The sequence below is a fragment of the Lissotriton helveticus genome, chromosome 6, assembly GCF_964261635.1.
Source record: "Lissotriton helveticus chromosome 6, aLisHel1.1, whole genome shotgun sequence".
Classification (NCBI taxonomy): Eukaryota; Metazoa; Chordata; class Amphibia; order Caudata; family Salamandridae; genus Lissotriton; species Lissotriton helveticus.
The window spans coordinates 2,131,725,525-2,131,744,471 of record NC_136067.1 but is presented as its reverse complement, the minus strand read 5'-3'; the positions used below and the strand labels follow the sequence as shown (position 1 = coordinate 2,131,744,471).

At 54.6% G+C, this 18,947-nt stretch overlaps 1 protein-coding gene across 1 annotated transcript in view; it reads right to left on the bottom strand.

Moving 5' to 3' along the window:
• LOC144764111 (uncharacterized) overlaps positions 1 to 18,947 on the bottom strand; it is a 181,368-nt gene that overhangs the window by 94,931 nt on the left and 67,490 nt on the right. The window contains exon 6 of the mRNA XM_078650280.1: positions 4,873 to 4,974. Coding sequence (XP_078506406.1) covers positions 4,873 to 4,974 — 102 coding nt within the window. The remainder of the gene's footprint in view (positions 1 to 4,872; positions 4,975 to 18,947) is intronic.

Genomic DNA, 18,947 nt, shown 5'->3' with positions numbered 1-18,947 from the left:
CCTCACCGTGTAATGCACTTACCAACCTCTTTAGGGTCAGTAAGTTTTGTTTGTTGAACCCTAAGCTCGACCCTGGGTAGCTGTGGCTCCGAGCAGCGAGGCTCACTCAAAGGAAGTGTAAGCATTGAAACGGCTTCAAAACAACTGAAGAAATCAACGAGACACTCAGGAAATTCTACGCCAATTTATAGAAATACACCGCATGTAGCTTAGATACCACAATGAAAGAGATTCCCTTGAGTGTTCCGAAGATATGGATTATACAAGCAATAATAAACCCAAACATTTTCACAGAACCACGAACAATCCTTGGCAAATTCAACAAATTTGATATTTAGAAACCTTTTCGAGGAAATCTTGGGTAAGTGGCAATGCGGTCAGGTAGAAGTACTTGGGGCAACCAAATCTGGCCGGGAGCTAGTCAGGGGACCAGCAAAGTGTTTAGAAACAGCTGCCTCGACTGAAGCAGCAGTCCTCAAGCAGGTCCAGGCGCTTTATCTGGGTTACAATGGATTCCTGTGGAGTGGTCCTGATGCAAGGGATGCAGGATGCTGAAGATGCTCAAGGACGCTGTGGATGCTGAGCTGGTGTCGGGGGGAATCATGGAAGTGGTCCTGATGCAAGGGATGCAGGATGCTTAAGATGCTCAAGGACGCTGTGGATGCTGAGCTGGTGTCGGGGGAATCATGGGAGTGGTCCTGATGCAAGGGATACAGGATGCTTAAGATGCTCAAGGACGCTGTGGATGCTGAGCTGGTGTCGGGGGGGGGGGGGGAATCATGGAAGTGGTCCTGATGCAAGGGATGCAGGATGCTTAAGATGCTGAAGGACGCTGTGGATGCTGAGCTGGTGTCGGGGGGAATCATGGAAGTTGTCCTGATGCGAGGGATGCAGGATGCTGAAGATGCTCAAGGACGCTGTGGAGGCTGAGCTGGTGTCGGGGGGGGGGGAATCATGGGAGTGGCCCTGATGCGAGGGATGCAGGATGCTGAAGATGCTGAGCTGGTGTCGGGGGGAATCATGGAAGTGGTCCTGATGCGAGGGATGCAGGATGCTGAAGATGCTCAAGGACGCTGTTGATGCTGAGCTGGTGTCGGGGGAATCATGGAAGTGGTCCTGATGCAAGGGATGCAGGATGCTGAAGATGCTCAAGGACGCTGTGGATGCTGAGCTGGTGTCGGGGGGAATCATGGAAGTGGTCCTGATGCTAAGGGTCCAGGATGCTGAAGATGCTCAAGGACGCTGTGGTGCTGAGCTGGTGTCGGGGGGAACCATGTAAGTGGTCCTGATGCAAGGGATGCAGGATGCTGAAGATGCTCAAGGACGCTGTGGATGCTGAGCTGGTGTCGGGGGGAATCATGTAAGTGGTCCTGATGCAAGGGATGCAGGATGCTGAAGACGCTCAAGGACGCTGTGGATGCTGAGCTGGTGTCGGGGGAATCATGGAAGAGGTCCTGATGCGAGGGATGCAGGATGCTGAAGATGCTCAAGGACGCTGTGGATGCTGAGCTGGTGTCAGGGGGGAATCATGGAAGTGGTCCTGATGCGAGGGATGCAGGATGCTGAAGATGCTCAAGGACGCTGTGGATGCTGAGCCTGTGTCGGGGGGGGATCATGGAAGTGGTCCTGATGCGAGGGATGCAGGCTGCTGAAGATGCTCAAGGACGCTGTGGATGCTGAGTTGGTGTCGGGGGGGGGGGGGGAATCATGGGAGTGGTCCTGATGCAAGGGATGCAGGATGCTGAAGATGCTCAAGGACGCTGTGGATGCTGAGCTGGTGTCGGGGGGAATCATGGGAGTGGTCCTGATGCGAGCGATGCAGGATGCTGAAGATGCTCAAGGACGCTGTGGATGCTGAGCTGGTGTCGGGGGGAATCATGGAAGTGGTCCTGATGCGAGGGATGCAGGATGCTGAAGATGCTCAAGGACGCTGTGGATGCTGAGCTGGTGTCGGGGGGGAATCATGTAAGTGGTCCTGATGCAAGGGATGCAGGATGCTGAAGATGCTCAATGATACTGTGGATGCTGAGCTGGTGTCGGGGGAATCATGGAAGTGGTCCTGATGCAAGGGATGCAGGATGCTGAAGATGCTCAAGGACGCTGTGGATGCGGAGCTGGTGTCGGGGGGAATCATGGAAGTGGTCCTGATGCAAGGGATACAGGATGCTGAAGATGCTCAAGGACGCTGTGGACGCTGAGCTGGCGTCGGGGGAATCAAGGAAGTGGTCCTGATGCAAGGGATGCAGGATGCTGAAGATGCTCAAGGACGCTGTGGATGCGGAGCTGGTGTCGGGGGAATCATGGGAGTGGTCCTGATGCGAGGGATGCAGGATGCTGAAGATGCTCAAGGACGCTGTGGATACTGAGCAGGTGTTGGGGGGAATCATGGAAGTGGTCCTGATGCAAAGGATGCAGGATGCTGAAGATGCTCGAGGATGCTGTGGATGCGGAGCTGGTGTCGGGGGTAAGAGTTCCACACGCAGGGTCATCTCTCGTCTCTTCTAAGGCTCCAGTCCACTTGCAACCAGAGTGGCAGGAACGCTCCAGGGCCCGGGATCAGCCATTTTAGACTGAGCTTTGGTAACCCTCGTAACCAAAGCCCAGATCGACAGACTACAATGGATTGCTGGGACTGTCTTCTGATCAACTCTACCCTTCAAAATAAAAGAGGAGAGGTAAAGAGACTCTAGAAAAGAAAAGCAGAGGCGCCTACTCAGACAGGAGCTGCATGTGTACGGCCAATGTTCATGTCTCACGGTGCTGCTAAGAACGCAGGGCATTGTCACCCTGTAAACCCCCTCCCCCGCCCAAAGGGCCTAGGGACACGTCTCACGGTGCTGCTAAGACCGCAGGGCATTGTCAACAGGATTGTTACCTAACATCCTATGCAAGTCGTGAACTTGACCAAGGAGACCTGAATTGTACTTTAAGTTTACACACATGATCACTTTCACAATAGAACCATGCTATCTGCTTCAGGCACCGACGTATAACCCCCATAAGTTCAAAACAACCCGCATGATCACTTTATAGAATATCGTGGGATCTATCCCAACAGTGATTGCGCCTCCGCGCTAGAATATCCAGGCTTAAACACCTCGTCTCCCCGACAACATGTCACAGTGTCTTCGCTTGTTTATTAGATATCCTCACTTTCTGGATAACTCTTGCGGTATCATCCTTCGCGCCTTTGCGCCGCCGCAGTGCAGAATCGATACATTACACCGGTTTTCCCTTGTGTAAATAAATCTCGCCTCCCTTTTTTCTCGATGCAAACCCTGTTTCCTGTCGAACCCGACATCGCGAAAACAACCATTGTAAATATACTGCTGCACACTTCCAACTCTTTAACTCTACTGTTCACGGTCCTGCTAAATGTGTTTTTTCATTTACTCTACTGTTCACGGTCCTGCTAAATGTGTTTTTTCATTTACATAATTTTATCTTCCTTGAAAAACGCATCTTACTGTACTTGTGGCACTCACTCTACGATATCATATATTGAATGTCGCATTACTGTTAACTCAAAAACTGCCTCTTTAATACCTGTGTTACGCCCGATGTACATATCTTGTTTCTTTTTCCTCCTCACTTACAATGCGTCATCCACGCTTAATATGCCGTCTTCTAATTCATAAACCTGAAATCGGCCTAATTCAATCAAATGATATTCCTCTACCCTACGGTATTGTTCAAATATGTCTCCCAAATACTCGCCACCCGAATTCGGGGGTTTTGTTTGTGTATCCCTTTTTTCAAACTGCCGAATGTGCCTCCATGGTAAAATTAACCTATTGGATGTGATGACCGCTGGTTCCTAACACACTTTTTTTCCTCCTTCTATATTAAGTGTCTTATATCAACTACTACTGTAATTTGATTGTATAACACAATCTTATACTGACATGCTTTTTCACTTACATTTAACTTGCCCATTTGTGTAAATTTATGATACATATATTTTTTGTTTGATTTGCTTCCTGCTGCTTCTCCTGTCTCCACTCTCCTTTTGTCCCCTTCTCTCCTGTCTTATTCTCTGATATTTTTCATCACCTCCTTAATCTCCCATATCTCCGTTCCTCCCTGGGTGATTTTCAAATTTGTTTCTACCCTCTCCCATGTGTCTGTCGATTAAACATGACGAGCAATTACCCCACTTTACTGTTCTAAAAAACAATAAGCCTCTGTCGTTCTGTGCCTCGTCTCGCTTTCCCCGTTCTCTCCCCACCTACCCACTTCTTGGTCACTCCAAAACTAACAAAGTTCACTTTTTTTCCCTTTCCTTTTCTCTCACTGATCTTACTAACATCCCTCCTTTCTTTCATGGGGATACACACCACCCCCCTCCTCTGCAATTAATGATGGCATGTACAGCCCTGAGGAAGCTTCAGGCCTGACGGCCGTGTAAAGGGTTGAAACATGTATTGGCTGTTCCTTCACTCACTCTCGCGGATAGAGTGACAGGACCATCATAAATACCTTATAAAATAAACCAGTGTGGGATTGGAATTTTTCCAGAAAGAACACATGAAATGAATCTTGCCCTGACAATCCTGTTGAACCGTGCTTATATTAGGGGGTTAGGGGTTTCCCCACGTGAAGGGCAAGCGTCAAAGAAGATCATTTTTGCTCATTTTACGGCCAGTAAGGGATCGGGACCTTTTACTCCTCATCTCTAAAACCACAGGGCATTGTCATCCTGTATCCACCCGACCCAAAGGGCCTGGGGACGCGTCTCAAAGTACTCCAGAGAGCACAGGGCATCGTCATCAAGTACCACCCCTCCCAAAGGGCCTGGGGGCATCTACCCAGAAACAGCCAACGGACCTGCATGGTTATGGGGCCTGCCAGAAACACCTCTTATCCACTCACCTTTACTGGGATTGGTGGTGACTTCCTTCTCGTCTGGGAGATCGATGGGAAACAGACTCTCCTCTTCCTTAATCCGCAAAGGCACTGTGGGATCTGAAGGATCTGGAGACAGATTATAAAAATAAATCAAGAGGACAATGGCGTCCACCCACCCTTCAAATCCTCACCACGTCTTAAATTAGGATTTTGTCCTAATTTAGGATTTTGTCTTAAGTTAAACTTAAGACAAAAACCTAACGTAATACAAAATCCTAACTTAAGACTACCAAAAGTAGTAAGTTTAGGATCTTGTCGTAAGTTAGTTCTGTGAATCGGCTACTAGCTACTTTTGTTGACAATGCTCTGCGCTCTTCTCTTGGACAATACATGACTTATTTTGCTTATTTTTTTTAGCCCACTTCTGGCTGAGAAGAACAAGTTACTTACATGAACGCATCAGCCGTGCACAGGCCTTTGACTCACGCCCCCGGCTCCCCCCCTCAGCTGCATGTTGTACATGAACGCATCAGCCACGCACAGGCCTTTGACTCACGCCCCCGGCTCCCCCCCTCAGCTGCATGTTGTACATGAACGCATCAGCCGTGCACAGGCCTTTGACTCACTCCCCGGCTCACACTATCAGTCGCATGTTGTACATGAAAGCATCAGCCACGCACAGGTCTTTGACTCACGCCCCCGGCTCACACTATCAGCTGCATGTTGTACATGAACGCATCAGCCACGCACAGGCCTTTGACTCACGCCCCGGCTCACACTATCAGCTGCATGTTGGACATGAACGCATCAGCCACGCACAGGCCTTTGACTCACGCCCCTGGCTCACACTATCAGCCGCGTGTTGTACATGAACGCATCAGCCACGCACAGGCCTTTGACTCACGCCCCGGCTCACACTATCAGCTGCATGTTGTACATGAACGCATCAGCCATGCACAGGCCTTTGACTCACGCCCCTGGCTCACACTATCAGCCGCGTGTTGTACATGAACGCATCAGCCACGCACAGGCCTTTGACTCACGCCCCGGCTCACACTATCAGCTGCATGTTGTACATGAACGCATCAGCCACGCACAGGCCTTTGACTCACGCCCCGGCTCACACTATCAGCCGCATGTTGTACATGAACGCATCAGCCGTGCACAGGCCTTTGACTCACGCCCCGGCTCACACTATCAGCTGCGTGTTGTACATGAACGCATCAGCCACGCACAGGCCTTTGACTCACGCCCCGGCTCACACTATCAGCCGCATGTTGTACATGAACGCATCAGCCGTGCACAGGCCTTTGACTCACGCCCCGGCTCACACTATCAGCTGCATGTTGTACATGAACGCATCAGCCGTGCACAGGCCTTTGACTCACGCCCTGGCTCACACTATCAGCCGCATGTTGGACATGAACGCATCAGCCACGCACAGGCCTTTGACTCACACCGGTGGCTCACACTATCAGCTGCATGTTGTACATGAACGCATCAGCCGTGCACAGGCCTTTGACTCACGCCCCGGCTCACACTATCAGCCGCATGTTGGACATGAACGCATCAGCCACGCACAGGCCTTTGACTCACGCCCTGGCTCACACTATCAGCCGCATGTTGGACATGAACGCATCAGCCACGCACAGGCCTTTGACTCACACCGGTGGCTCACACTATCAGCTGCATGTTGTACATGAACGCATCAGCCGTGCACAGGCCTTTGACTCACGCCCCGGCTCACACTATCAGCTGCATGTTGTACATGAACGCATCAGCCACGCACAGGCCTTTGACTCACGCCCCGGCTCACACTATCAGCTGCATGTTGTACATGAACGCATCAGCCGTGCACAGGCCTTTGACTCACGCCCCTGAGTCACACTATCAGCTGCATGTTGTACATGAACGCATCAGCCACGCACAGGCCTTTGACTCACGCCCCCGGCTCACACTATCAGCTGCATGTTGTACATGAACGTATCAGCCACGCACAGGCCTTTGACTCACGCCCTGGCTCACACTATCAGCCGCATGTTGGACATGAACGCATCAGCCGTGCACAGGCCTTTGACTCACGCCCCTGAGTCACACTATCAGTCGCATGTTGTACATGAAAGCATCAGCCACGCACAGGTCTTTGACTCACGCCCCCGGCTCACACTATCAGCTGCATGTTGTACATGAACGCATCAGCCACGCACAGGCCTTTGACTCACGCCCCGGCTCACACTATCAGCTGCATGTTGGACATGAACGCATCAGCCACGCACAGGCCTTTGACTCACGCCCCTGGCTCACACTATCAGCCGCGTGTTGTACATGAACGCATCAGCCACGCACAGGCCTTTGACTCACGCCCCGGCTCACACTATCAGCTGCATGTTGTACATGAACGCATCAGCCATGCACAGGCCTTTGACTCACGCCCCTGGCTCACACTATCAGCCGCGTGTTGTACATGAACGCATCAGCCACGCACAGGCCTTTGACTCACGCCCCGGCTCACACTATCAGCTGCATGTTGTACATGAACGCATCAGCCACGCACAGGCCTTTGACTCACGCCCCGGCTCACACTATCAGCTGCATGTTGTACATGAACGCATCAGCCGTGCACAGGCCTTTGACTCACGCCCCGGCTCCCCCCCTCAGCTGCATGTTGTACATGAACGCATCAGCCACGCACAGGCCTTTGACTCACGCCCCGGCTCACACTATCAGCTGCATGTTGTACATGAACGCATCAGCCGTGCACAGGCCTTTGACTCACGCCCCTGAGTCACACTATCAGCTGCATGTTGTACATGAACGCATCAGCCACGCACAGGCCTTTGACTCACGCCCCCGGCTCACACTATCAGCTGCATGTTGTACATGAACGTATCAGCCACGCACAGGCCTTTGACTCACGCCCTGGCTCACACTATCAGCCGCATGTTGGACATGAACGCATCAGCCGTGCACAGGCCTTTGACTCACGCCCCTGAGTCACACTATCAGCTGCATGTTGTACATGAACGCATCAGCCACGCACAGGCCTTTGACTCACGCCCCCGGCTCACACTATCAGCCGCATGTTGGACATAAACGCATCAGCCGTGCACAGGCCTTTGACTCACGCCCCGGCTCATACTATCAGCCGCATGTTGTACATGAACGCATCAACCGTGCACAGGCCTTAGACTCACGCCCCCGGCTCACACTATCAGCCGCATGTTGTACATGAATGCATCAGTCACGCACAGGCCTTAGACTCACGCCCGGCTCACACTATCAGCCACATGTTGTACATGAACGCATCAGCCACGCACAGGCCTTTGACTCACACCGGTGGCTCACACTATCAGCCGCATGTTGGACATGAACGCATCAGCCGTGCACAGGCCTTTGACTCACGCCCCGGCTCATACTGTCAGCTGCATGTTGTACATGAACGCATCAGCCACGCACAGGCCTTTGACTCATGCCCCGGCTCACACTATCAGCCGCATGTTGGACATAAACGCATCAGCCGTGCACAGGCCTTTGACTCATGCCCCGGCTCACACTATCAGCCGCATGTTGGACATGAACGCATCAGCCGTGCACAGGCCTTTGACTCACGCCCCCGGCTCACACTATCAGCCGCATGTTGTACATGAATGCATCAGTCACGCACAGGCCTTTGACTCACGCCCCCGGCTCACACTATCAGCTGCATGTTGTACATGAACGCATCAGCCACGCACAGGCCTTTGACTCACGCCCCCGGCTCACACTATCAGCTGCATGTTGTACATGAACGCATCAGCCGTGCACAGGCCTTTGACTCACGCCCCCGGCTCACACTATCAGCTGCATGTTGTACATGAACGCATCAGCCACGCACAGGCCTTTGACTCACGCCCCGGCTCACACTATCAGCCGCATGTTGAACATAAACGCATCAGCCGTGCACAGGCCTTTGACTCATGCCCCGGCTCACACTATCAGCCGCATGTTGGACATAAACGCATCAGCCGTGCACAGGCCTTTGACTCATGCCCCGGCTCACACTATCAGCTGCATGTTGGACATAAACGCATCAGCCACGCACAGGCCTTTGACTCACGCCCCTGGCTCACACTATCAGCCGCATGTTGGACATAAACGCATCAGCCGTGCACAGGCCTTTGACTCATGCCCCGGCTCACACTATCAGCCGCATGTTGGACATAAACGCATCAGCCGTGCACAGGCCTTTGACTCACGCCCTGGCTCACACTATCAGCCGCATGTTGTACATGAACGCATCAGCCGTGCACAGGCCTTTGACTCACTCCCCGGCTCACACTATAAGCCGCATGTTGTACATGGATGCATCAGCCGTGCACAGGCCTTTGACTCACGCCCTGGCTCACACTATCAGCCGCATGTTGTACATGAACGCATCAGCCGTGCACAGGCCTTTGACTCACTCCCCGACTCACACTATAAGCCGCATTTTGTACATGAATGCATCAGCCGTGCACAGGTCTTTGACTCACGCCCGCGGCTCACACTATCAGCTGCATGTTGGACATGAACGCATCAGCCGTGCACAGGCCTTTGACTCACGCCCCTGGCTCACACTATCAGCCGCATGTTGTACATGAATGCATCAGTCACGCACAGGCCTTTGACTCACGCCCCGGCTCACACTATCAGCCGCATGTTGTACATGAACGCATCTGCCATGCACAGGCCTTTGACTCACGCCCCTGGCTCACACTATCAGCCGCGTGTTGTACATGAACGCATCAGCCGTGCACAGGCCTTTGACTCACACCGGTGGCTCATACTACCAGCTGCATGTTGTACATGAACGCATCAGCCGTGCACAGGCCTTTGACTCACGCCCCGGCTCACACTATCAGCCGCATGTTGGACATGAACGCATCAGCCGTGCACAGGCCTTTGACTCACGCCCCCGGCTCACACTATCAGCTGCATGTTGTACATGAACGCATCAGCCGTGCACAGGCCTTTGACTCACCCCCGGCTCACACTATCAGCCGCATGTTGTACATGAACGCATCAGCCGTGCAAAGGCCTTTGCCTCACACACCGGCTCACACTATCAGCTGCATGTTGTACATGAACGCATCAGCCACGCACAGGCCTTTGACTCACGCCCCTGACTCATACTATCAGCTGCATGTTGTACATGAACGCATCAGCCATGCACAGGCCTTTGACTCACACCCCGGCACACACTATCAGCCGCATGTTGTACATGAACGCATCAGCCACGCACAGGCCTTTGACTCACGCCCCGGCACACACTATCAGCCGCATGTTGTACATGAACGCATCAGCCACGCACAGGCCTTTGACTCACACCGGTGGCTCACACTATCAGCCGCATGTTGTACATGAAAGCATCAGCCACGCACAGACCTTTGACTCACGCCCAGGCTCACACTATCAGCTGCATGTTGTACATGAACGCATCAGTCATGCACAGGCGTTTGACTCACGCCCCCGGCTCACACTATCAGCTGCATGTTGGACATGAACGCATCAGCCACGCACAGGCCTTTGACTCACGCCCCGGCTCATACTATCAGCTGCATGTTGGACATGAACGCATCAGCCACGCACAGGCCTTTGACTCACGCCCCTGGCTCATACTATCAGCCGCATGTTGTACATGAACGCATCAGCCACGCACAGGCCTTTGACTCACGCCCCCGGCTCCCCCCCTCAGCTGCATGTTGTACATGAACGCATCAGCCACGCACAGGCCTTTGACTCACACCCCGGCTCACACTATCAGCTGCATGTTGTACATAAACGCATCAGCCGTGCACAGGCCTTTGACTCACGCCCCCGGTTCATACTATCAGCCGCATGTTGTACATGAATGCATCAGCCGTGCACAGGCCTTTGACTCACCCCCCGGCTCACACTATCAGTCGCATGTTGTACATGAACGCATCAGCCATGCACAGGCCTTTGACTCACTCCCCGGCTCCCCCCCTCAGCCGCATGTTGTACATGAACGCATCAGCCGTGCACAGGCCTTTGACTCACCCCCCGGCTCCCCCCCTCAGCCGCATGTTGTACATGAACGCATCAGCCGTGCACAGGCCTTTGACTCACTCCCCGGCTCACACTATCAGCTGCATGTTGTACATGAACGCATCAGCCATGCACAGGCCTTTGACTCACGCCCCGGCTCACACTATCAGCCGCATGTTGTACATGAACGCATCAGCCGTGCACAGGCCTTTGACTCACGCCCCGGCTCACACTATCAGCCGCATGTTGTACATGAACGCATCAGCCATGCACAGGCCTTTGACGCACGCCGGTGGCTCACACTATCAGCCACATGTTGTACATGAACGCATCAGCCACGCACAGGCCTTAGACTCACGCCCTGGCTCACACTATCAGCTGCATGTTGTACATGAACGCATCAGCCACGCAGAGGCCTTTGACTCACGCCCCCGGCTCACACTATCAGCTGCATGTTGGACATGAACACATCAGCCACGCACAGGCCTTTGACTCACGCCCTGGCTCACACTATCAGCCGCATGTTGGACATGAACGCATCAGCCACGCACAGGCCTTTGACTCACACCGGTGGCTCACACTATCAGCCGCATGTTGTACATGAACGCATCAGCCGTGCACAGGCCTTTGACTCACGCCCCCGGCTCACACTATCAGCTGCATGTTGTACATGAACGCATCAGCCGTGCACAGGCCTTTGACTCACGCCCCTGGCTCACACTATCAGCCGCGTGTTGGACATAAACGCATCAGCCGTGTACAGGTCTTTGACTCACGCCCCGGCTCACACTATCAGCCGCATGTTGGACATGAACGCATCAGCCACGCACAGGCCTTTGAATCACGCCCCCGGCTCACACTATCAGCTGCATGCTGTACATGAACGCATCAGCCACGCACAGGCCTTTGACTCACGCCCCTGGCTCACACTATCAGCTGCATGTTGTACATGAACGCATCAGCCACGCACAGGCCTTAGACTCACGCCCCCGGCGCATACTATCGGCCGCATGTTGTACATGAATGCATCAGCCGTGCACAGGCCTTTGACTCACTCCCCCGGCTCACACTATCAGCCGCATGTTGTACATGAACGCATCAGCCGTGCACAGGCCTTTGATTCACGCCCCTGGCTCACACTATCAGCCGCATGTTGTACATGAACGCATCAGCCATGCACAGGCCTTTGACTCACGCCCCTGACTCATACTATCAGCCGCATGTTGTACATGAACGCATCAGCCACGCACAGGCCTTTGACTCACGCCCCCGGCTCACACAATCAGCCGCATGTTGGACATGAATGCATCAGCCACGCACAGGCCTTTGACTCACGCCCCCGGCTCCCCCCCTCAGCTGCATGTTGGACATGAACGCATCAGCCGTGCACAGGCCTTTGACTCACACCCGGCTCACACTATCAGCCGCATGTTGTATATGAACGCATCAGCCGTGCACAGGCCTTTGACTCACGCCCTGGCTCACACTATCAGCTGCGTGTTGTACATGAACGCATCAACCACGCACAGGCCTTTGACTCACGCCCCGGCTCACACTATCAGCCACATGTTGTACATGAACGCATCAGCCGTGCATAGGCCTTTGACTCACGCCCCTGGCTCACACTATCAGCCGCATGTTGGACATGAACGCATCAGCCACGCACAGGCCTTTGACTCACGCCCCGGCTCATACTATCAGCCGCATGTTGTACATGAACGCATCAGCCATGCACAGGCCTTTGACTCACGCCCCGGCTCACACTATCAGCTGCGTGTTGTACATGAACGCATCAGCCGTGCACAGGCCTTTGACTCACGCACCGGCTCACACTATCAGCTGCATGTTGTACATGAACGCATCAGCCACGCACAGGCCTTTGACTCACGCCCCCGGCTCACACTATCAGCTGCATGTTGTACATGAACGCATCAGCCACGCACAGGCCTTTGACTCACGCCCCCGGCTCACACTATCAGCCGCATGTTGGACATGAACGCATCAGCCGTGCACAGGCCTTTGACTCACGCCCCGGCTCACACTATCAGCCGCATGTTGTACATGAACGCATCAGCCGCGGACAGGCCTTTGACTCACGCCCCGGATCACACTATCAGCCGCATGTTGTACATGAACGCATCAACCGTGCACAGGCCTTTGACTCACGCCCCCGGCTCACACTATCAGCCGCATGTTGGACATGAACGCATCAGCCACGCACAGGCCTTTGACTCACGCCCCGGCCCATACTATCAGTCGCATGTTGTACATGAACGTATCAGCCACGCACAGGCCTTTGACTCACGCCCTGGCTCACACTATCAGCCGCATGTTGGACATGAACGCATCAGCCGTGCACAGGCCTTTGACTCACGCCCCGGCTCACACTATCAGCCGCATGTTGTACATGAACGCATCAGCGTGCACAGGTCTTTGACTCACGCCCCCGGCTCACACTATCAGCCGCATGTTGTACATGAATGCATCAGTCACGCACAGGCCTTTGACTCACGCCCCGGCTCACACTATCAGCCGCATGTTGTACATGAACGCATCAGCCACGCAGAGGCCTTTGACTCACGCCCCGGCTCACACTATCAGCCGCATGTTGTACATGAACGCATCAGCCACGCACAGGACTTTGACTCACACTATCAGCTGCATGTTGTACATGAACGCATCAGCCACGCACAGGCCTTTGACTCACGCCCCGGCTCATACTGTCAGCTGCATGTTGTACATGAACGCATCAGCCGTGCACAGGCCTTTGACTCACGCCCCGGCTCACACTATCAGCCGCATGTTGTACATGAACGCATCAGCCACGCACAGGCCTTTGACTCACGCCCCGGCTCACACTATCAGCTGCATGTTGTACATGAACGCATCAGCCGTGCACAGGCCTTTGACTCACGCCCCGGCTCACACTATCAGCCGCGTGTTGGACATAAACGCATCAGCCGTGTACAGGTCTTTGACTCACGCCCCGGCTCACACTATCAGCCGCATGTTGGACATGAACGCATCAGCCACGCACAGGCCTTTGAATCACGCCCCCGGCTCACACTATCAGCTGCATGCTGTACATGAACGCATCAGCCACGCACAGGCCTTTGACTCACGCCCCTGACTCATACTATCAGCCGCATGTTGTACATGAACGCATCAGCCACGCACAGGCCTTTGACTCACGCCCCCGGCTCACACAATCAGCCGCATGTTGGACATGAATGCATCAGCCACGCACAGGCCTTTGACTCACGCCCCCGGCTCCCCCCCTCAGCTGCATGTTGGACATGAACGCATCAGCCGTGCACAGGCCTTTGACTCACACCCGGCTCACACTATCAGCCGCATGTTGTATATGAACGCATCAGCCGTGCACAGGCCTTTGACTCGCGCCCTGGCTCACACTATCAGCTGCGTGTTGTACATGAACGCATCAACCACGCACAGGCCTTTGACTCACGCCCCGGCTCACACTATCAGCCACATGTTGTACATGAACGCATCAGCCGTGCATAGGCCTTTGACTCACGCCCCTGGCTCACACTATCAGCCGCATGTTGGACATGAACGCATCAGCCACGCACAGGCCTTTGACTCACGCCCCGGCTCATACTATCAGCCGCATGTTGTACATGAACGCATCAGCCATGCACAGGCCTTTGACTCACGCCCCGGCTCACACTATCAGCCGCATGTTGTACATGAACGCATCAGCCGTGCACAGGCCTTTGACTCACGCACCGGCTCACACTATCAGCTGCATGTTGTACATGAACGCATCAGCCACGCACAGGCCTTTGACTCACGCCCCCGGCTCACACTATCAGCTGCATGTTGTACATGAACGCATCAGCCACGCACAGGCCTTTGACTCACGCCCCCGGCTCACACTATCAGCCGCATGTTGGACATGAACGCATCAGCCGTGCACAGGCCTTTGACTCACGCCCCGGCTCACACTATCAGCCGCATGTTGTACATGAACGCATCAGCCGCGGACAGGCCTTTGACTCACGCCCCGGATCACACTATCAGCCGCATGTTGTACATGAACGCATCAACCGTGCACAGGCCTTTGACTCACGCCCCCGGCTCACACTATCAGCCGCATGTTGGACATGAACGCATCAGCCACGCACAGGCCTTTGACTCACGCCCCGGCCCATACTATCAGTCGCATGTTGTACATGAACGTATCAGCCACGCACAGGCCTTTGACTCACGCCCTGGCTCACACTATCAGCCGCATGTTGGACATGAACGCATCAGCCGTGCACAGGCCTTTGACTCACGCCCCCGGCTCCCCCCCTCAGCTGCATGTTGTACATGAACGCATCAGCGTGCACAGGCCTTTGACTCACGCCCCTGGCTCACACTATCAGCCGCATGTTGTACATGAACGCATCAGCGTGCACAGGCCTTTGACTCACGCCCCCGGCTCACACTATCAGCCGCATGTTGTACATGAATGCATCAGTCACGCACAGGCCTTTGACTCACGCCCCGGCTCACACTATCAGCCGCATGTTGTACATGAACGCACCAGCCACGCAGAGGCCTTTGACTCACGCCCCGGCTCACACTATCAGCCGCATGTTGTACATGAACGCATCTGCCACGCAGAGGCCTTTGACTCACACTATCAGCTGCATGTTGTACATGAACGCATCAGCCACGCACAGGCCTTTGACTCACGCCCCGGCTCATACTGTCAGCTGCATGTTGTACATGAACGCATCAGCCACGCACAGGCCTTTGACTCACGCCCCGGCTCACACTATCAGCCGCATGTTGTACATGAACGCATCAGCCGTGCACAGGCCTTTGACTCACGCCCCGGCTCACACTATCAGCCGCATGTTGTACATGAACGCATCAGCCGTGCACAGGCCTTTGACTCACGCCCCCGGCTCACACTATCAGCTGCATGTTGTACATGAACGCATCAGCCGTGCACAGGCCTTTGACTCACGCCCCGGCTCACACTATCAGCCGCATGTTGTACATGAACGCATCAGCCACGCACAGGCCTTTGACTCACGCCCCGGCTCACACTATCAGCTGCATGTTGTACATGAACGCATCAGCCGTGCACAGGCCTTTGACTCACGCCCCGGCTCACACTATCAGCTGTATGTTGTACATGAACGCATCAGCCACGCAGAGGCCTTTGACTCACGCCCCCGGCTCACACTATCAGCTGCATATTGGACATGAACGCATCAGCCACGCACAGGCCTTTGACTCACGCCCTGGCTCACACTATCAGCCGCATGTTGGACATGAACGCATCAGCCACGCACAGGCCTTTGACTCACACCGGTGGCTCACACTATCAGCCGCATGTTGTACATGAACGCATCAGCCACGCACAGGCCTTTGACTCACGCCCTGGCTCACACTATCAGCCGCATGTTGGACATGAACGCATCAGCCACGCACAGGCCTTTGACTCACGCCCCTGGCTCACACTATCAGCCGCATGTTGTACATGAACGCATCAGCCGTGCACAGGCCTTTGACTCACGCCCCGGCTCACACTATCAGCTGCATGTTGTACATGAACGCATCAGCCACGCACAGGCCTTTGACTCACGCCCCGGCTCATACTATCAGCCGCATGTTGTACATGAACGCATCAGCCATGCACAGGCCTTTGACTCACCCCCGGCTCACACTATCAGCCGCATGTTGTACATGAACGCATCAGCCGTGCACAGGCCTTTGACTCACGCACCGGCTCACACTATCAGCTGCATGTTGTACATGAACGCATCAGCCACGCACAGGCCTTTGACTCACGCCCCCGGCTCACACTATCAGCCGCATGTTGGACATGAACGCATCAGCCGTGCACAGGCCTTTGACTCACGCACCGGCTCACACTATCAGCCGCATGTTGTACATGAACGCATCAGCCGCGGACAGGCCTTTGACTCACGCCCCGGATCACACTATCAGCCGCATGTTGTACATGAACGCATCAACCGTGCACAGGCCTTTGACTCACGCCCCCGGCTCACACTATCAGCCGCATGTTGGACATGAACGCATCAGCCACGCACAGGCCTTTGACTCACGCCCCGGCCCATACTATCAGTCGCATGTTGTACATGAACGTATCAGCCACGCACAGGCCTTTGACTCACGCCCTGGCTCACACTATCAGCCGCATGTTGGACATGAACGCATCAGCCGTGCACAGGCCTTTGACTCACGCCCCGGCTCACACTATCAGCCGCATGTTGTACATGAACGCATCAGCGTGCACAGGCCTTTGACTCACGCCCCCGGCTCACACTATCAGCCGCATGTTGTACATGAATGCATCAGTCACGCACAGGCCTTTGACTCACGCCCCGGCTCACACTATCAGCCGCATGTTGTACATGAACGCATCAGCCACGCACAGGCCTTTGACTCACGCCCCGGCTCATACTGTCAGCTGCATGTTGTACATGAACGCATCAGCCGTGCACAGGCCTTTGACTCACGCCCCGGCTCACACTATCAGCCGCATGTTGTACATGAACGCATCAGCCGTGCACAGGCCTTTGACTCACGCCCCGGCTCACACTATCAGCCGCATGTTGTACATGAACGCATCAGCCATGCACAGGCCTTTGACGCACGCCGGTGGCTCACACTATCAGCCACATGTTGTACATGAACGCATCAGCCGTGCACAGGCCTTTGACTCACGCCCCGGCTCACACTATCAGCTGCATGTTGTACATGAACGCATCAGCCACGCACAGGCCTTTGACTCACTCCCCGGCTCACACTATCAGCTGCATGTTGGACATGAACGCATCAGCCACGCACAGGCCTTTGACTCACGCCCTGGCTCACACTATCAGCCGCATGTTGGACATGAACGCATCAGCCACGCACAGGCCTTTGACTCACACCGGTGGCTCACACTATCAGCCGCATGTTGTACATGAACGCATCAGCCACGCACAGGCCTTTGACTCACGCCCCGGCACACACTATCAGCCGCATGTTGGACATGAACGCATCAGCCATGCACAGGCCTTTGACTCACGCCCCGGCACATACTATCAGCTGCATGTTGTACATGAACGCATCAGCCGTGCAGAGACCTTTGACTCACGCCCCTGGCTCACACTATCAGCTGCGTGTTGTACATGATCGCATCATCCACACACAGGCCTTTGGCTCACGCCCCGGCTCATATTATCAGCCGCATGTTGTACATGAACGCATCAGCCACGCACAGGCCTTTGACTCACCCCCCGGCTCACACTATCAGCTGCATGTTGGACATGAACGCATCAGCCACGCACAGGCCTTTGACTCACGCCCTGGCTCACACTATCAGCCGCATGTTGGACATGAACGCATCAGCCACGCACAGGCCTTTGACTCACACCGGTGGCTCACACTATCAGCCGCATGTTGTACATGAACGCATCAGCCGTGCACAGGCCTTTGACTCACGCCCCGGCTCACACTATCAGCCGCATGTTGTACATGAACGCATCAGCCGTGCACAGGCCTTTGACTCACGCCCCGGCTCACACTATCAGCCGCATGTTGTACATGAACGCATCAGCCATGCACAGGCCTTTGACGCACGCCGGTGGCTCACACTATCAGCCACATGTTGTACATGAACGCATCAGCCGTGCACAGGCCTTTGACTCACGCCCCGGCTCACACTATCAGCTGCATGTTGTACATGAACGCATCAGCCACGCACAGGCCTTTGACTCACTCCCCGGCTCACACTATCAGCTGCATGTTGGACATGAACGCATCAGCCACGCACAGGCCTTTGACTCACGCCCTGGCTCACACTATCAGCCGCATGTTGGACATGAACGCATCAGCCACGCACAGGCCTTTGACTCACACCGGTGGCTCACACTATCAGCCGCATGTTGTACATGAACGCATCAGCCACGCACAGGCCTTTGACTCACGCCCCGGCACACACTATCAGCCGCATGTTGGACATGAACGCATCAGCCATGCACAGGCCTTTGACTCACGCCCCGGCACATACTATCAGCTGCATGTTGTACATGAACGCATCA